The 20666-nt window shown below is 47.6% G+C and overlaps 1 protein-coding gene across 1 annotated transcript in view; it reads right to left on the bottom strand.

Moving 5' to 3' along the window:
* RAB7B (RAB7B, member RAS oncogene family) overlaps positions 1 to 20401 on the bottom strand; it is a 36361-nt gene extending 15960 nt beyond the window's left edge. The window contains exons 1-4 of the mRNA XM_064273294.1: positions 20232 to 20401; positions 8271 to 8339; positions 7607 to 7733; positions 6683 to 6898 (exon numbers count right to left, since the gene is read on the bottom strand). Coding sequence (XP_064129364.1) covers positions 6683 to 6898; positions 7607 to 7733; positions 8271 to 8323 — 396 coding nt within the window. The 5' untranslated portion in view covers positions 8324 to 8339; positions 20232 to 20401. The remainder of the gene's footprint in view (positions 1 to 6682; positions 6899 to 7606; positions 7734 to 8270; positions 8340 to 20231) is intronic.
* Between the last annotated feature and the right edge of the window lie 265 nt (positions 20402 to 20666).

Raw genomic sequence — 20666 nt, 5'->3', positions numbered from 1 at the left:
GGATGGTACAGACCGTTAACGTGCTGGCTGCTGACTGAAAGGTTGGAGGTTCAAGTCTACCCAGAAACACCTCAGAAGAAAGCCCTGACAAGGTAATTCTGAAAAATCAGCTACTGAAAACCCCATGGAGCGTAGTTCCATTCTGACATACACGGGATCACCGTGAGTCAAAGTCAACTCGATGGCAACTGCCTTTTTGATTTTTTTATTTATACCTTGTCAGCATCTTAGGAAGGAGCCCCGATGATGCAGTAGCTAAGCACTTGGCTGCTAACCAAACGGTCAGCACTTTGAACCCGCCAGCCGCTCCATGGGAGGAAAATGTGGCAGTCTGCTTCCGTACTGATTTACAGCCTTGGAAACCCTATGGGGTAGTTCTACTCCGTCCTATAGGGTCCTTGAGTCGGAATCGACTTGACGGCAATGGGTTAGCATCTTAGAAGTTCAGAGGGCTTTGTACCTTTTAAAGTCCTTGAGGGCAAAGACTGACCTACACTTCTTACAGCTCCTTCCTGTTTTATATCCTGCTATTCACTCCTCTTCCTACCAGTTGCTGAGCATTTTCCTGGGCACATAGTTGGCACTCAGGAGTTATAGTGAACACTGAAGTAAGTGAAATGAAGTGACTCGGCTTCTCCAGGAGGCAAGGAGATTCTTTATAATCCGTGGCAGAAGCCCAGACTGGTGCCAAGACTTGCCCAAGGCCACCGGGGCCTGCTGGTCTTGGCTGTCCCTTTCCTACTATTGGGCAGTGACCTGACCTGCCTGGTGCCTGGTTATGCCTGGTCATTTTTCCCCATTGTGTCTCTTCATACGGAGTCCCTGGATGCCACAAACGGTTAAGCACTCAGTTACTAAACAAAAGCTTGGCAGTTAAAGACCAGCCAGAGGCACCTCGGAAGAAAGGCCTGACGATCTACTTCTGGAAATCAGTCATTGAATATCCAGCGGACTACAGTTCCACTCTGACACACCTGGGGTCTCCAAGAGTCCGAGGTGACTCCACAGCAGTTGGCTGGTATCTCTTTACATGGAATGGCTGGATACAAACTCCAAAATATCCGTAGAGATCATGTTGCAAATACTCCCTTCACCTCAGTCATCCTCAGAAACCTCCTTAGGCTGCATTTTTCACTTTTCTCCTCCAATTCCAGCCACATTTTCATGATTTTTAAAATGGTCTTAGGTGCAGACTCTAGAAATAAACTCAGGGTGTAGTATATGGCAACGTGGGAAGTAGGAAAATTTTGAAAGTGTTACTTTCATTCATTTCACTTTTGGTTGACAATCTACTATGGTCGTGGATTGAATTGTGTCTCCCCAAAATATGTGTCAACTTGCTTAGGCCATGATTCCCAATATTGTGTGGTTGTCCTCCATTTTGAGATTGTAATTTTATGTTAAAGAGGATTAGGGCAGGTCACTAAGGTCACATCCCTGATCCAATGTAAGGGGAGTTTCCCAGGAGTGAGGCCTGTACCACCTTTTATCTTGGTGGAGATAAAAGGAAAGCAAAACAAGCAGAGAGTGGGGACCTCATATACCAAGGCAGCAGTGCTGGGGGCAGACTGTGTCCTTTGGACCTGGTGTTCCTGTGCAGAGGAGCTCCTAGTTCAGGGGCACATTGATCAGAAGGACCTTCCTCCAGAGCTGACAGAGCAAGAAAGCCTTCCCCTGGAGCTAACACCCTAAGTTTGGACTTCTAGCCTGCTGGACTGTGAGGAAATAAATTTCTTTGTTTAAAGCCATCCACCTGTGGTATTTCTGTTAGCAGCACTAGATGACTAAGACATTTTACTTTTCCTGTTACAGTTTTGTACATTCATCAGAGGCTGTTTGACAAAATTAGTCCAGTTTGCATTATCTATAATTATCTATAATGCTGTTTCATGTTATATGTATTTAAAATGATTAATTACATAAATATTAAAATTAGCATGTCAAATAAATTTGCAAAACCATTACCAAAAATAACAGCATTTTCAGAAAACATGATCTCAGCATTATGAATCAGTGGTAAGCTAGAAATTACCCAACTGAGCATAGAGCAAAGAATTTAAGTATTAGTGAACATAATTTTTGTAACATAGATACTGCAAGGCTGCTATTTCTAATAAGGTAACTTTTATTTTGTCCATTATTACCTTCTGTAGCAGCAGTGGAGCCCCTGGGTGGTGTAAATGGTCAATGTGCTTTGCTGCTAACTGAAAGAGTGGCGGTTCAAGTCCACCCAGATGTGCCTCTGAAGAAAGGCCTGGTGACCTACTTGCAAAAGATCAGCCATTGAAAACCCAACGGAGCTCAGTTCTACTCTGACATGCATGAGGTTGCCATGAGTTGGAATTGACTCAATGGCAACTTTTTTCTTATTGGTAGCAGCAGTAAGGATTTTTTAAAAAGCTGTTAAGTCAGCTATTTCTGTAAACCCATTCCATCAGTATATTTTTAAACGTGCATGTTCTTTTTGTTAGCTGGGAAAAACTGCTGCACTTCCCCAGTCCACCCCTTAGAGACAACAAAGAGGAGGTTATCAATCGTCTCCAGTTACTAAGCTTGCTGTGTGCGTTAGAGACATCGTTTCCTTTAGTCCTCAAATAACCTCATGAAGCCGGTGTTCTGGTCTTGATTTCACAGACGTGGAAGCTGGAGCTGGCTCAAGGACACACAACCAGTAAGTGGGGGAGAAGGCACCCTTTCACTGGCCCTCAGCTCCCTTCCACTCAACTCTGAGTAAGTGAGAACATGCCTTCTGCCTCACCCCCTCCAAGCCCCGAATGCACTGCCTCTCAGCTGTTGTTGTTGTGTGCCAAAGTTGAGTCGATTCTGACTCATAGTGACCCTATAGGGCAGGGTAGAACTGCTCCATAGCATTTCCTAGGCTGTAATCTTCACAGGAGCAGATCGCCAGGTCTTTTCTTCTGCATAGCTGCTCGTGGGTTTGAACCGCCCACCTTCCTCTTAACAGCCAAGCACTTAACCATGGTGCCGCCAGGGATGCTACCTCTTAGCTAGCCTTCACCATTCGTTCACATGTGCGCAGGTACTGGCAGACCCTCTGCTAGGTCTGGGGCCAAAGATGGCTGTGCCCAAGCAGGCCATTTGAGGTCAGTCACTTCTCAGCCTCACCTCTTGGCTTGTTGATCCTGGGTTCCTGAATTAGATTTAAAGTCACTCTGCTCTCCCCCTCAGTCACCCCTCTCCACTCTCCTGTTCTCATTTCATTGTTGCTTAGTACCTCCTCACCTCTGTTTCTCCTTCTCTGCCTCCCTCCAGACCCTCTCCCTGGGCCTTCCTTGTTAAAAGACAGACTCCCCCAACCTCCCAGCCTCCAGGCTAGTCTCTTCACCTCCCTGTCTTGGCTGAGGCCTGGCTTTTCCTGGGGTCACCATTCTCCCTATCATTCTCTCCTGTGGGAGCTATTTCCACAGCCCATTCCCCACAGATCCCGGAGAGGGGGTTGGGGCTTGCCTGGCACTTCACTGCTTCTTTCAACTCTTTTTTCCCTTCCTCTCTCTGTAAACAAAACTCATCCTCCCTGATGCTTGGATGGGGCCCCACCTCCCCCCTCCAGTCATCACCGTCACTTCTCATCATGCTAAACGCCCCCTCTTTCATGGAGGCCTTGAATCTGAGGAGGCTTCCTTTCCACCTCCTCACGCAGCCTCCACCTCTCTGTAGCCTCAGGATTCCTTCCTTTCTAACATTCTGAGTCTTCTCCGCAACAGCCACCTCCGTCTCCTAGGGCCAGACCCAGCATCTTGCCATCACCTGGCCTGTGCCCTCTCCAAAATCTTAAGACACAGACAGTGGGCTGGTGTCTGATATTCACCTAGTGTCATACACACACAATTTCCCACTCTGTGACCACAACCCCCTTTCCCTCCAATTCCCTCTGTCCTGCTCTTCAGCCTCTGACACCTCAGCCCTCTGGCCCTCCAATTCTTTCCTGGTCTCTCCTCTTTCTTTCATGGTTTCTCAGTGCCCTCACAGCTCTGTCCGTCTGCAGTTCTTCTCTGGAGAAGCCTTAGTCTCAGATGTTTGTTCCTGACCCTTCCCCCATGCAGGAGTGTTGGAGAAAAACTCATACAGGCTCCAGCTCCAATTCAGGGTCTCCTCCTTCACCTGAGCCCTGAGTGTCACCCACGCATTCCTGTCCTGGTCTTTAATTAGCTCCATCACCCTTTTCTCTCAAGAATAGCTGGTAAAGCTTCATCATGATTTTAGTGTCCTACTTGGTTCCCTCCCTCTCCGCAGAGGATGGTGCCTCTCATTTCACTGAGAAAAAGGTAGGCTCCCAGTCTTGAACTCCCTTTACTTCCTACCCCAGGACCTGCAGACACATGAAACAGGATGCTAGAATGGAAGTCTTGACAGGGATACTACAATTCAGTACATGTCAGTTGTAAAGTGAGTTAGGAGACAGGCCATCCCCTGATTTTGCACATTTCCGAAGGTTCATGGCCAAGAACCTGTTAGATGACTCTAAAACCCATAGCAAGGACATCAAATGGTTGAAAAGGAGGATTACAGGTTTCACCTTCAACCAAAAGACAGCTTCAAGGAGGTCACTTGGAACAATTAACGTATATGTCCTCAGGTTTGGTGGACACAGTGGACTGGTGTCTGATATGCACAGTGGACCGGTGTCTGACATGCACAGTGGAATGGGGGTCTGACATGCACAGTGGGCCGGGCTCTGACACACACCTGAGGGATCTAAGGCAAAAGGCAATAGGGCAGAGAAAGAGAGCAGACTGTACTGGAACTACTCTTGCCCCTAAAGTGGAGCCAAATGTATGAGTTAGCCTGGTGGAAGAGACAAAGCGACAGGCAGCCTGGAGTTGCTGTAAATCCCATCAAGAGGACAGCCTGGAGGAAGGAGGTGACCCCAGTGGGGTAGGGTACCGCTGAAAAATTAAGAGCTGAGGAAGGAGAGGCCAACTGGAGGAAATCTTCCCAGTGGAGGCTTCTTAAGGACACAGTGGAGTGATCCCCAAAAGAAACAGCTTGAAACACCTGCCAGACCCAGAGAACGTGAAACTCTCTTATGAAAAAAAAAAAAAAATGAAAGCACCAGTCAAATAAGAATTTTTCTGCTCTCTGACCTCTTCTTCAACCCTAACAGAGCCAGAAACCAGTTATCCAGATAAAGGGAGGAGGTATGGACACATAAGGCTGGCAATGTGATTCAAAGGACCATACTTTCCTTCGTAGGCCACAGGATTCTCACCTGCAGCAGGTCCCAGTGGGAGAAAGGGAGATGCCTTGCCTAGCCTTTGAATGAACTTGGGAGTTTGATTATTATACAAGATTGGATATTTCTAATTAAAGAGTTGACATTGGGTTTGCAACCTGAAGTGGCCATAAAACTGATGACTCCTAGGTGTCTATTCCTGGCACAGACTTCTTCTTTGAAGTTTTATTCTCATCTATTCTAAAGCCTGCTGGACATCTTCAAGCAGCTGTTCCACAAGCTTCTTAAATTCAGCATGTCCAAACCAAACTCATTTCTCTCTGAACAGAAGACTCTCCTTTCTGTAAGTGGTAGCTTAGTTGGAAGCACCATCATTCATCCATCCACCCATCCACCCATCCACCCATCCACCCACCCACCCACCCACCCACCCACCCACCCACCCACCCACCCATCCACCCACCCATCCATCCATCCATCCATCCATCCATCCATCCATCCATCCATCCATCCATCCATCCATCCCATCCATCCATCCCATCCATCCATCCCATCCATCCATCCAACCATCCACCCACCCACCCACCCATCCATCTATCTGTCCATCCATCCATTCATCCATCCATTCAATATACTTCATGGTGTCAAATGATGCCTCAGTTCTCCTGTCACTTTCTTTTATTTGCATCATTATGAAAATGTAGTTCAAACATGGTAATTTAGTTCACTACTGTTCTCTGTTTGAAACACTAAGAAAGCTCTTTTTGGTGTCACTTGGGCTTTCTTTATTTGGCACAAGAGTATCTTTTACAAATTAAATCTACTTCTAGTTTTCTCACTAGCAGGCTATGATTGAACAGCTGTAACTCAATGCCACTGTAATGGTAAACACACACAGCGGGGTCACTGGAATCCAGAGCTGACTAGCTATCAAGTGTTAGCCAGATGGTCTAGAATATTCTTGTGCTAATATAGTAAAAAAAACGATGATTATTTCTCCAGAAATCCTGTAGAGCATAGAATTTGTAAGTGTAGATTCTCTATCTGACCTAGGTAGAAATGCTGTTCTACAGGATAATTCAAAGTCCTCTGAGATCTGACCCCTGCCTATCTCTGATGCCTTAACTCCTCCACTCCCTGTCACTAGACAAAAATGGCTTCAGTTCTCAGCTCACATTACACTGTTTCTTGCTTTTGCTCATGCTATTTGTTCATCCTACCTCCTCTAGGAAGCCCTTTTTATATTCTGGGCTGGGGTAGAACCACTTCATTGTGGTCCTCAAATATCCAAGTCATGTCTTTATCATTGTATTTACAGTATTGTGTTAGAATTGTCTTTTAAAATGTTGGTCTCCACCACTAGGCTGTGAGATTCTAGAGGTAAGGGCTATGCCTGATTTAGCTCTGTTAGTATAGGACCTAACACAATGCCTGACATACAGTAGGTACTCATAATGTTTGTTGAATGAATGAATGAGTGCATGGTACCTGTCGGTCTGCCAGATCGATCTTGTTCCCCAGCACCACCATGGGGTAAGACTGTTCCATTGGGATGGTCTTGGCCAGAACATCACCCCGCCAAGTATCCAAGGCTTCGAAGGACTCCAAGTCAGTGACATCAAAGGTCAGGATGCAGCCGTCAGAGCCTTTGTAGAAGGTGGACACCATGGAGCGGAACCGTTCCTGACCACCGGTGTCCCAGATCTGAAGGGGAAGAGGAGCCACCCAAGGAGGCCATGATGAATGGCTGAAGGAAGGCCCAACTAGGTCACCTTTCATCAAAGCTCTCTTTTCTTGGTAAAAAGCCCTGCTGGTATGCATGTGGTCCTTTGAATACACGGGCATCTTGCATACACTGTAACACCATTGCAGTAACATTTAACGCCCTGAGAGTACTTCATACCTAGTTCTCATTTTTCCCTGTATCATCAGGACAGGGACTGTTATTCCTATCTGACAGATTAGGAAGTTTGGACCTGGGGAGTGACTTGCTCAAGGTCACCTGCCAAATTTTCCAGGGAACACAAGACTAGGGGTGAGGTCTCTTAACTTCTGGATTAGTGCTCTACCCTCAGACTAGGGATTAGCTATTTTTTTTTTTTTTTTTTTCCAGAAAAGGACTAGATACTAAATATTTTAGACTTTGCAGGCAGTCTGTGTTGCAATTACTCAACTCTGCCATTGGAGTATGAAAGCAGCCATAGCAATAAGTAAAAAATTGGGTGTGGCTGTGTTCCAATAAAACTTTATTTATAAAAATAGGCTTGGGCTGCATTTGGCCCATGAGCTACAATTTGCCAACCCCTATTCTAGACCATCCTAACTACTGGTGCACATGGCTGTATCAGCGGCTGTATAGGGAGTGTGTGGTGATTTCCAGGTGTATGTAATGCAGAAGGGAGGGCTGCTCACCTGTAGTTTCAAAGTTGTGTCATCTAGTATGATAACCTTGGAGAGGATGCTGGCCCCCAGCGTGGTCTGGTAGTCCTCGTAGAATGTCTTGTGCACATACTGGTGAAGTAGAGAGGTCTTTCCCACACTGAGGAAAGAAAACAAACAGATACATGTGAACACGTGTGTGCATGCATTCATGCACACAACAATACACGCATACCATCCTCATACTCCTTCCATGCTCCTCTCACTGCTGCCTCTCCTGGAGATTCTGCACGTCTAATATTTGTGATCCATGGACCACACTTTGAGTAACAAGGAACTAGGGAGTGGTTTCTAGAAGTAGGGGCCAGTTAAAGTGAGCAGAGGGTTGGAGAGAGCTGAGTGTTTGCAGCCACAATCAGGTCTTCCTGAGGGTGTAAGTGGCAGGGGCCAGGTAGATGTCAATAAGAGACTTGCCTAACTCCCACATTAGTTACTGCAGAGCTGGGATCACAAACCATGTCTCCTGATGCCAACATTTCCCCCAACCAAGCTCCCTTCTTTGGGTGGAATGCCCTTGGCGGTGTCACCCTGAATCAGGAAGGGGCTCTTGGGAGGCGGGAACATATCCAGGAGGTCTCACCATCCTTGGACTGGAGGCTGCTTCCCAATCCCCAGCCCTGAGCTGAGCTTGGCTTACCCCAGGGCTCCAATGATGATGAGTTTCAGGTCCACTTTCTTGTTAGGATTCATGGAGGGGCCTCAGAGCCTGTGGAGAAACAGAAGTCATCACATGCTGGCCAGAGTCCCCTGTGGCCCTTGTCACTGAAGCTGGCCCCTGCCTTCCCCTTCTCAGATGTGTGGATCACTGTCCTCGGACTTGGGTGGCAGAGGGTGGGGCTGTTCTTCAAAAGAGGCAGATGACTCAGCAGCCCTCACATACTCTCTCCCTCTCTTCCCCTGGGAGCCCCCCCAAGACTGGATGAGTGGTGACCCCATAGAGGAGGCACATCTCTCACCCTTGAGCTCCACCAACCCTGTCCTCTGAGGCAGCCTGGAGTGCCAAGAAGCTGGGCTGGGATTAAACAGAGGCCTCACAGACTGGCAAGCCTGGAGCCAGGGATGGAGGGCAGTGCAGAAGGGGAGATGGGAAGGCAGGACAAGGGCTCCATTGTCAAGAATGCCGTGAGGCTTTGGGTGGAAGAGCGCCCCTCTCCCCCGGCTAGAGGTGTTGCTGTGATTGCAGAATCAAAAGGCTCTTCTCTAATGCAGCTGGTGGGAGGGTTACTGGCTCATGGTTTCTGAAAAGCTACTTGGCACCAAGTGCTGAGGGCCTTAAAAACGTCCCTGTGTTTCACTTCTAGGAATTTGTCCTGAGCGAATAATCGAAAAGTGGGCAAGGCTTGTGTTCATGAATGTTTATTCACAGTACTGCTTAACAACAATTAAAAAGTGGCTAAATAAATTATGAACTATTCCGCCGTCATTAAAATGCACTTTCTTTAGCATATTATGATAATATGGGAAAATGCTAATGGCATAGGATCTAAAAGAAAAACAGGAGATGCTACACTGTACGTATAACACAGCCCCATATACTGAAGCGAATACACATGAGAACGTGTGTGTACATTTCCTATGGGCTTTGATATGTTAATACATTTATATTATATTTCATACACACACGCGCGTGCACACACACACACAGATTGCGAGCCCTGGTGGCACAGTGGTAAAAGTGCTTGGCTGCTAACCAAAAGGTTGGAGCTTCGAATCCAGTAGTTGCCCCTCGAGAGAAAGATGTGGCAACTTGCTCCCGTAAAGTTTTACAGCCTGGGAAGCCCTATGAAGCACTTCTACTCTGTCCTATACGGTCATTATGAGTTGGAATAGGCTAGACCACAATGGGTTGTATATATAAATAAACATATAAATACACAAACATATTACCCATATGTATATATGTGTGTGTGTTTATTTATTTCTTTAAAGAAATTTTACAAATTTTACCAAAGAAAAGGAAAACTGCGGCGGGGAACTGTGCTGCAGTGGCTCTCTGGCTCCACCCTTACACGCGCACACACACATTCCCAACTCCCGGGTCTTTTATCCTTGGATGTACTGCGCATGCTGAGTAAACCTTGATCTGATTCTGCCCGGAAGAGGTCTCAAAGTCTGGCCAGCTTGTGTTTCCCCTGGTCCTGGGAGAAAGCTCTAAAATGGATGTCCTGAGGCCTGGCTCTAGATCTCGCTTGGCCACTGTGTGACCTTGGGACAGCTGCTTCTCCTCTCTTGAGTTTTGGCTTCCCAACTGGAGAATGAACCAGTTGGTCCCCCAAACACTTAAGGTCCTTTCTGGTTGAAAAATGCCTTACTTACTGGCCCCGGGCCACCAGGCCTTGCCTCAGGTGCCTAGTTAGCAAGAAGTTAAAATAGGAAATCCCCAGAGGCCTGGGATTATGAGCATCTCCTCCATGAGTCCTGGCATGGACCAAAGGTGGTTTTAGGCTCTATTTGGAGCTGCTTGTCCTGGGAGATAGAGTTGGTGGTTCTGGACCTCTTGCCATAACCCGAGAGGGCTGGGTTATTACGCGGGGGGCAGGTCTTCTCCAAGGTCCAGGCATTCATCCCGTAAAGACTCCATGCAAAGCCCTGTGCTGGACACTGAGAGGGACATGAAGATGAAACAAATAGGACTCCACCCCAGGGAGTGGTCAGGGAGGAAGTACAGGGCAGAGCAGTTAGGCCAGAGAGAAAGGGTCCCAACAGAGACACAGAGGAAGTGCTGTGGGAATTCAGACTGGGGAGAAGCTGGCATCTGAACTGGGCCCTGAGGAAATGGACGCGTGGTTTGGAGTGATATTTCACAGAGCGAACAGAATGGCCAAAGGCCTGGGAACAGGTGAACGGAGAAGGTGGATGTTTTAGTTCTGGAAGGGTGAGGCAAAGAGTGTGTGGAGGGAGGACAGCCTGGAGAGCAAGCAGGATTAAGATGGGTTGTGATTATCAGACCAAGATCCTGGCATTCATTCGTTCACTCGGCAAACATTTCCCATGCTGCACACAAGCGGAGGAAGAGGATTCAAGTATTAATCTGGGCTGGGCGTGTGTGTCCCCGAGGAAGATGGCTCAGGAGCTCCTGAAAGGCCCTGGTGTCTAAGCACCAGTTACCACTTTGGAAGAGGAATGGTAGTGTTATGGACTGAATTAAGTTCCCTAAAAATATGTTAATATGTTAACTTCCTAATACAGAAATTATCAAACATCATTAATATCACAGGCAAGTAAAATTTTGCTGAAGATCATTCAAAAGTGGCTGCAGCAGTGTATCGACAGGGAACTGCCAGAATTCAAGCCAAATTCAGAAGAGGACATGGAACCAGGGATATCACTGATGATGTCATATGGATCCTGGCTGAAAGCAGAGAATACCAGAAAGATGTTTACTTGGGTTTTATCGACTATGCAAAGCCATTCGACTGTGTGGATCATAACAAATTATGGATAACATTGCAAAGAATGGGAATTCCAGAACACTTAATTGTGCTCATGAGGAAACTGTACATAGATCAAGAGGCAGTCATTCGAACAGAACAAAGGGATACTGCGTGGTTTAAAGTTAGGAAAAGCGTGCATCAGGGTTGTATACTTTCACCATACTTATTCAGTCTGTATGCTGGATTATATGAAGAAGAACTGAGAAGCTGGACTCTGTGAAGAAGAACGGGGCATCAGGATTGGAGGAAGACTCATTAACAACCTGCTGCATTATGCAGATGACACAACCTTGCTTGCTGCAAGTTGAAGAGAAATCGAAGCATTTACCAATGAAGATCAAAGACCACAGCCTTCAGTGTAGATTATACCTCAACATAAAGAAAACAAAAATCCTCACAACTGGACCAATAAGCAACATCACGATAAACGGAGAAAAGATTGAAGTTGTCAAGGATTTCATTCTATTTTGATCCACAATCAACACCCATTGAAGCAGCAGTCAAGAAATCAAAAGACGCATTGCATTGGGCAAATCCGTGGCAAAAGACCTCTTTAAAGTGTTAAAAAGCAAAGATGTCACCTTGAAGACTAAGGTGTTCCTGACCCAAGCCATGGTGCTGTCCATTGCCTCATATGCATGCAAAAGCTGGACAATGAATAAGGAGGACAGAAGAAGAAATGATACCTTTGAATCGTGGTGTTGGTGAAGAATATTGAATATACCGTGGACTGCCAAAAGAACGAACAAATCTGTCTTGGAAGAACTACAACCAGAGTGCTCCTTAGAAGCAAGGAATGGACATGTTATCAGGAGGGATCAGGCCCTGGAGAAGGACATCATGCTTGGTAAGGTGGAGGGCCAGTGAAAAAGAGGAAGACTCTCAAAGAGATGGATTGACACGAGGCTGCAACAGTGGGCTCAAGCATGATAACGATTGTGAGGATGGAGCAGGACCGGGCAGTGTTTCATTCTGTTCTACATAGGGTTGCTATGAGTCAGAAGTGACTCGATGACACTTAACAACAACAAAAATACGTGTTGTCGGCCTCCACCAGACTGAGTCCAGTACAGCTAGATGGTGCCTGGCTACCACCACTGACTGCTCTGACAGGGATCACAATAGAGGGTCCCAGACAGAGCTGGAGAAAAATGTAGAACAAAATTCCAACTCACAAAAAAGAAAGAAAAAAAAAAGACCAGACTTATTAGCCTGACAGGGACTGAAGAAACCCCGAGAGTATGGCCCCCAGACACCCTTTTAGCTCAGTAATGAAGTCACTCCCAAGGTTCACCCTTCAGCCAAAGATTAGACAGACCCATAAAACAAAACAAGGCTTAAGGGGCACACAGCCCAGGGGCAAGGACTAGAAGACAGGAGGGGACGGGAAAGCTGGTAATAGGGAACCCAAGGTCCAAAAGGGAGAGTGTTGACGTGTTGTGGGGTTGTTAACCAATGCATAGAACAATATGTGTACTAACTGTTTAATGAGAAACTAGTTGTTCTGTAAACCTTTATCTAAAGTACAATAAAAAAAAGATATAAAAAACAAACGTAACAAAAAAAGCCTGTTGGGATCCTAGCCCCTGTGCCTGTGAATGTAATCTTGTTCAGAAATAGGGTTTTCCTCATTATGCTAATGAGAGCATAACAGTATAGGGTGTGTCCTAGGCCTAATCAGCTCTAAGTTACTTGGAGCAGTGCAGACACAGCGCAGACAGAGAGCCAAGTGAGCAGAAACGGGGGAAGACAGGTGCCACTTGAAGATCACCAGGGAACCAAGGAATGCCTAGGCTCCAAAAGCTGAGAAATGGACCTTCCCTCAAAGCTGACACAGAGAAAGCCTTCCCCTAGAGTCAGCATCCTGAGTTCAGAGTCCTAGCCTCCTGAACTGTGAGAAAATACATTTCTGTGCTTTAAAGCCACCCACTTGTATTTCTGCTGCAGCAGCACTGGAGAACCGAGATGAGGAGCAATGGCGAGCACTCTCCTAAAGGCTTTGGTAGAGCTGACTTAGCTTGTCAAAAGCCAATGCAGTGCCTTGGAAAAAAACTCCAAACCAAACCCACTGCCATTGAGATGATTCTGACTCATAGCGACCCTATAGGACAGAGTAGAACTGCCCCGTAGAGTTTCCAAGGAGCGCCTGGCGGATTTGAACCCCCGACCTTTTGGTAAGCAGCCATAGCACTTAACCACTACACCACAAAGGGGTCATAAAAAAGGAGAAGCAGGGAGAAGCAAGAAAGGAGCCAGCGCTGGTTGAGCACCTGCCGTGAGGTGTGCATCCTGCCAGGTGCTCTGTAGAGCTCAGGTAATCCTCACACCAAGCCCTGGAGAGGAATGCAATGGAGGCGCTGAGAAGCTAAGTCACAGTAACTCACCCGTGGCCACACAGGTAGGAAACAAGCGAGGGTTTGAGCTAACGCCAGGGACGCTCTGCTACATCAAATTGCCTCCTGTTCGCCTGCATTTGGACCCCTGGAATCTGTGTGCACAGAATCTAGGAAGCTGTGCTCAGGTCTGGTGACCTCAACAAAGCCTAGCAGAGTGGGAGGAGATTGAGAGGAAGACAGCCAAGGGACAAAGGTGTACGATGGGTGCTGAGAAAACCGGGGCTGCCGAAAAGGACCCGTTGTGTGAGTACTGATCACCGGGATCAAGACTCCCCATGCTGAGGCCGAGAACAGTGTTCACATCCCTGATACGGTCATGCTGCAAGGCTGGGGTAAGTCTCACAGTATTAGCTAAGTTATTTGCGCTGGCTACTAACCGAAAGGTCGGCGGTTCTAATCCACCCAATGGCACCACAGGAGAAAGGTCTGGCGATTGCTCCCATAAGATTACAGCCATTGGAAACCCTGTAGAGTGCAGTTCTACTCTGACATAGATGGGGTCATCATGAGTCATGAATTGACTCCATGGCAACTGGTTTTTTATTATTATTATTTGCCTGGCCCTGGGCTGAGGGCTTTGCGAATGTGCAAATAAACAATATGCATACTGCTGTGAAGGTCAGGAAAGCTAATTCATTATTATAATACATTCAACACATACAATACATTATTATAATGCATTTACTGGCACAGGGGCTGCATGGGTGTGTGTTTGACACAGTGTAGCAAAGCTGGTGTGCTGATGAAGAGAAGTGGCAGGGCGGAAACGGTCTGTGACACATAACGAGGGCTCCATAGCCACAATGTATAAAGCATTCTTACAGATAATGCAGGTCTTAATATAAAAATGGGCAAAGAATATGGATAAATAATTGCTGTGGATTGAACCGTGTCCCCTCAAAATATGTGTTGAAATCCCAGCCCCTGTACCTATAAATGTGACCCTGTTTGGAAAGAGGGATTTTCTTTTATTATGTTAATGAGGTCCTGTCAATCAGAGTAGAGTGGATCCTAAAGCTAAGCACTCCTGATTTACAAAAAGCAGAAGACACACACACACTCACACACAGGTGAGGACTGTCCAATGCCCTACTGATGAGGAAGGAATGAACACGGCTGAGACCCTGATTTGGGCTTTTAGGCTCCAGAACTGTGAGGATGTAAATTTTTCTTCTTTGAAGCCACCCACCTGTGGTATTTGTGTTACAGCAGCACTAGGTAGCTAAGATGGTAATCAATAGAAGCCTTATAAATGACTAGCAAGTTCGCAACGACCCTCAGCCTTACTAATTATCGAGGAAATACGAAATAAAAAAGACAGTGAAACCTGTGAAAGCCAGAACTGGATGGGACTGCCTTGCTTTTCCAGTTCTCACAAGTTTTCCACCTTTGACAGGATGCAGTCCTATCACTTTTCTATCGCTTTCTATTAGTGGAAAATATTTTAGTTTTCCTTCTCTGACAGGTTTCTGCCTTACACAAGTTCTGGCTTATACAGATTTTACTGTACCATTTTTTTTTTAACCCATCAGAGTAGCAAAAATTAAAAAGTAGCAAAAAGTAAAAAGATTGAGGAGTGTTGATAAGTGTGAGGGAAACAAAGACCCTTGTACTGTTGATAGAGTTAAGAACTGGTTCCATTTTTTTGGAGGCCAATTTGACAATATAAAAGCTTCATATGCACATCAAATTCTCATGAAAATCCAGACCTTCTGGAGCCATGGAAGCTGCATGAACCCCTGAAACTATTGCCCTGAGATAATCTTTAAACCTTAAACCAAAAATAAACCCTGAAGTCTTCTTAAAACCAAACAACAGTTTAGCTTAACTAGTAAAAAAAAGTTTGCCTTGAGCATTATGCTCTTTTAAGGTCTATCTCTATGGGATCAAATTGATAACAGCAACTCGAAAGATTGGACAGGAAAATTAGGGGGCACTGAGTTGATGTTAATGTGGGAGAAACAACTCAGAAAATGAGGATGAGAATGGTTATAAACTTGAAGAATGCAATCAATGCCACTGAATTGTACATGTAGAGTTATCTAGTGCTGCTATAACAGAAATACCACAAGTGGACAGCTTTAACAAACAGAAATTTATTCTCTCACTGTTCAGGGGGCTAGATGTCTGAATTCAGGGTGCCAGCTCTAGGGGAAGGCTATCCCTCTCTGGGGGAAGGTCCTTGTCATCAGTCTTCCCCTGGATCTAGGAGTTTCTCAGTGCAGGGACCCTGAGTCCAAAGGATACACTCAGCTCCTGGCTCTTCTTTCTTGGTGGTAGGAGGTCCCTCTCTCTCTGCTTTTATCTCTTGCACAGGGGTGAAGAGCAGTGACTCAAGATACATCCCACCTTAATCCTACCTCATTAACATAATGAACATAACCTAATCCTCATTAGCATGACCTAATCCTGTCTCATAAACATAATGGACACCTCAATCCCACAGGCATAAAAAATGAATCCTGTCTCATAAACATAACGGACACCTCAATCTCACAGGCATAGAGGCTAGGATTTACAACACATCATAAAGTGGCGGACCATCAGATCACAAAATAGAGGATGACCACACGATACCAGGAATCATGGCCTGGCCAAATTGACACATATTTTAGGGGATACAATTCAACACATGACAGTGGCCAAATCAGCGATCTTGAAAAAATGTATTAAAAAAAAATTAATATACACTTACCTTAAAAAAAAAAAAGTTTTTTTTTTTTTTTTTACCTTAGATGCCAATTCTAGGAATCGATCCTACAGAAATATTCACACATTTGCTCAAAGACATATTTATGCAAAGAAGGTTGCTGAAGCATCGTTGTAACCTAGAAGCCCATCAATAAGAGACTCTCTACATAAATTATGATCCGTTCATACTCTGACATACCAGGCAGACTTCAGAAGAGTATAAAATTGAAGTGGAAAGACATGCATGATAATTTAAGTATAAAAAGGGCAGTGATCATTTTGTGTAGTGTGATCCCAATTATAGAAAACAACAACCACACCATGCGTGTGACTGTATGTACAGTGTTATACATACTTGTCCTGTAAACTCATAGAAAGCTATGGATAGACACACAGCAAGTCGTTAATAGCAGAGACAAGCAAAGGTAGATTAGAAACTAGGAGCGATCGTCTTATTTTATAAATATTTGCTGTTAAAACTTGTTGCACAAGCCTAAGTTATTTTTATAATTTAAAAAATGAAATAAAGAGCATTTCTTTACAAAGAGTGTGTGGGTGGATGACAGTGCAGAATCATCTGAGTGTGACCTTTCTTACGTCTGGCGGGAGGAGACCACCTGGTCCCACGGAGTCCCCGTGAGTTTTGGAGTCAGACTTCTCAACCCCGCTCCACACTTTTGTGTCATTTAACCTTACCACCAGTTGCCGCTGAGTTGATTCTGACTTATGGCCACCCCATGTGTGCCAGAGTAGAACTGTGCTCCACAGGGTTATCGGCGGCTGGTTTTAGACTGTAAGGAAGTGGATTGCCAGGCCTTTTTCTGTGGCACCTCTGGGTGGACTTGTAGTGTCAACCTTTGGGTTAGCAGGCAAGCACTTGGACCATTTGCATCACCCAGGGAACCCTTATCTGACGTTGTACCTCACTCATGGCTGTGGCTCCCTCTGTAGGCAACATGTGTTACATCTTCATAGCACAACAGGCCCCCAGAGTTGGGAAAGACCGAGCAGTGTATCCATAAATGTTTAACAACTCGGTGGAGGGCTGACTTAAACAGGGCTTTCTGATTTCTGTGGCGTCAACTCCGCTACCATGGCTGATTTCAAGCTATCAGTGTGGAGGCTGCTCCAGCCCAATACTGGAAAGACCTCCAGGTCATCTACTCCAACCTCCCCCCAGTGACTGAGCTATCTGCACCACATTGATGGGAAGTTGGATCCAGGACCTGCCCCCAAAGGGCTTCTTCCCCCTACTGGGGGTGCATTTCTCCTGGCAGCCACACAAAAAGTGTCCAATTCCTCTGTCACATGCTAGCCCTTCAGATGTCTGAAGTCTTTTCTTCAGGTTCTCCAGTCTTCTCCAGATCCTTGTAACTCACCTCAACCTTGACTTTGGGCTTCCCCTACTCAAAGTGCGCTGCCCACTTCAGATTCCTCCACCTCACTCCCAGAAGGGCAGGGATTTGCTGAGGCTGCTATTTAAAGTAGCCTAGTCGGGGGGGGGGGGGGGGGATATATATATATATATATTTTAATCCTGGAGTCAGGGGCAACTGGCAGGAACAGGAGAGTGACCAGGACTGCAGTCAGTGGCAAGGAAGGGTGGACGGGGGTAGACATTGGTGGGGCTCACCTAGGAGGCACCTGCGTGGAGGGCTGAAGTCCCTGCCCTTGCCTGGGCTCTGGCGGTGGCTGTCCTCCCTTTAAGCCTCCTCCTGCCCACTCAGCTGACTCAGATGCCTCCAACCAGGGCATCCTCCCAGAGGCCAGGCTGAGTCATCCTCCAGGGGAGGATGTGAAATAGCAGCGACTAGCAGGCTTGGAATGCTGGGCCCTGCCTTCAGGCACAAAGCAGAACTCTCGGGCCCCTCGCTCCCCAAGGGATCCTCTCCCCTTCTTGCCGCGCAGCACCCCGCCTGGCAGCACAGAGCTCCAGAGCACGGCGCCCCGCAGCACCCTGCCCGGCAGCACGGAGCCCCAGAGCACGGCGCCCCGCAGCACCCCGCCGGGCAGCACAGCGCTCCAGAGCACCACGCCCCTCAGCACGGCGCCCCTCAGCAGCTCACCCCCCGCCCCCCGCCCGGTCTGCCGCAGCACAATGCCCCGCAACTCCGCTAAGCTGGGAGCCCTGGCCCTGTCCATCTCCCAAAGCCAGAGAACGCTCATCTCAGTCCCTGCGAAATAAGAAAGGCTGAGTTGTTGCTTCTCCCACTCAACATATGCCCCTCTCCGCCCCGCCCCGCAAAAAAAAGCCCTAGGGGCTGGGGCCAGTCCCACAAGAACTCTTGGCCTGCTCCGCTCCCCTCCCCCTTCCCTTCTCTCGCTGCCCCACTGTCCCCACCCAGGACGCAGGCACAATGTGCCTCACTCCTGCTGGGAGAGGTGGCTTTTGTGCCCACGGGGAGGAAGGACGGGGAGACCCGTGGGCAGGGGCGGGTGAGAATTCTGAGGCTGGCAAATGCTTCCCACCTCCATCACACTCTCTTACCTGGCTTCTTTCTCTGCTTTCCAATACCTCCCCTCTCCCGTCCCACACCTGGGAAAATGGCAAACGTTATCCACCCTAGAAAGTAATGGGACTTAGGCTCTTGAGAGTAAAGTTTGTTTTTGAAAATGGGCTATCTAGGGAGCAAAAGCTCCCTGGGTGGCGAAGTGGTTTGTGCTCAGTTACTAGCCTAAAGGTTGGTGGCTCCAACCCACCTAGTGACTCCAAGGAAGAAAGTCCTGTTCACCTCTTTCCGAAAAATCTACGGGTGAAAACCTCATGGAGATAGTTCTACTCTGATACACACGGGATGGTCATGAGTTGGAGTCAACTCAAAGTCAACAGGGTTGATTTGGTTTTAGGGAGCACAAGGCTTAACTACCTCAGAAGAATGCTGGCCACCTGTCTTACACACCTAAATCCTAGCAGGGCTAGTCCTACATCCTCTAGGGAGTACACCCACAGCCCCCAGTTCCTGGAGGCTCACTGCTGTGTCCTTATGCGATTTTGGGGTGTTAGCCCTGTCTCGCCAAGTAGGCTGTCTCTGCCTGGAGGGTAGGACAGTGCCTCACACATCTCTATACCCCCCACACATACTGCCCCATGCTGGAAACGTAAAGGTGTCAAAAACAGTCATTCAACTGTCCACCCACCCACCCACCCACCCACCATACTACACAGCAGCACTACGTGAGACTGAAGGTGCAGAGAAGTTCTGTCTTCATGGCACTTAATAAGGTGGGGGATTGATTCGTAAGCCCAAAGATATTATTTTTATAATTACTTGCCAATAGTAAACAACAACAACAAAAAACCAAACCTGTTGCCATCGAGTCAATTCCGATTCATAGTGACCCCATAGGACAGAATAGAACTGCCCCATAGGGTTTGCAAGGAGCGCCTGGTGGATTCAAACTGCAGACCTTTTGGTTAGCAGCTGAACTCTTAACCACTACTCCACCAGGATTTCCTATAAAATGCTCTTACAGCCCCATGGGTTCTTGAGTCGAGAACAAACAGCGGTTAACAGGTCTGTCCCACTCTATTCATTGGCTCTTACACCATGCAGTGAAGGGAGAGTTATTTATGACTTAGAACGGGAGGGATTATGTACTCCTCCAGGGGCTCACCCTTCCCCATTGAAGGCCTCTGGCTGACATGCTTCTGTTCCAGAAGGTGCCCTGCCAATGTGGCAAGGGGACTCCAGATGCTGGCAGGACTCAGCCCTCTGGAGGGCTTCTAGTTTCTGGTTGGCCTGAACGTTGAGTGGCAGCAGTGCCACCCGGCTCTGACGAGCTGGCAGCTGCATCCTGCCTGAGACCAAAGGCTTGTGTGAAGCCCCAAGCAGGCCTCAGCTCATTGGGGCGGGAAGCCCTTTCTGCCCAGGCTCACTGGCTGCCACTCCCCAGAAGGCATGGCCCATCCCTCCAGGGCGGGGGCGGGGGGGGGGGGTCTTTGGCCTGGATCTACACTCTGCAGCAGCCAGCTTCCAAGCTGTCCCTGGCCTCCCACTCCGCTCCTCCCCCGAAAAACCAAATAACTTGGGGCAGCTGGGCAGGCAGGAGGACCTCGCAAACTTCCAGGATACTTACAGCTGCAGCTGCTCTGCCCTGGGCTCCGAGGGCAGGCGGGGAGTGCTCTGAGGCTGGGGTCGCTTGATGGAGCAACAGTCTTAGCTGGGCCAAAGGAAGAAGAGGGTGAGAGTGAAAAAGAGCGTGCTGAGGCCTGCCACTTCCCTCTGAGTTTTCCTTCTTTCCTTCTCAGGCACAGACTTAAAAGAGGCTGGGCCAGTGTGACCTCAGCTGTGTGGGTGGAGGGGGTGGGGTGTCAGGCACAGACTTAAAAGAGGCTGGGCCAAGGTGACCTCTGCTCTGTGGGTGGGGTGGGGTGGGAAAGCTCAGTTTAGAGCTGAAGGGGTCTCTGGCCATGAGAATTTAGCTCACCGTGGCCACTGGTAGGGGTGTGGAGGGGAAGAGAAGGTGTGGGAGTTTGAGGGTGGGAGCTTGGGGGTCAGAGGGCCTGCAGGG

The sequence above is a fragment of the Loxodonta africana genome, chromosome 20, assembly GCF_030014295.1.
Source record: "Loxodonta africana isolate mLoxAfr1 chromosome 20, mLoxAfr1.hap2, whole genome shotgun sequence".
NCBI lineage: Eukaryota > Metazoa > Chordata > Mammalia > Proboscidea > Elephantidae > Loxodonta > Loxodonta africana.
The sequence above is the reverse complement of the archived record's forward strand: the minus strand, read 5'-3'. Positions and strand labels throughout refer to the sequence as shown.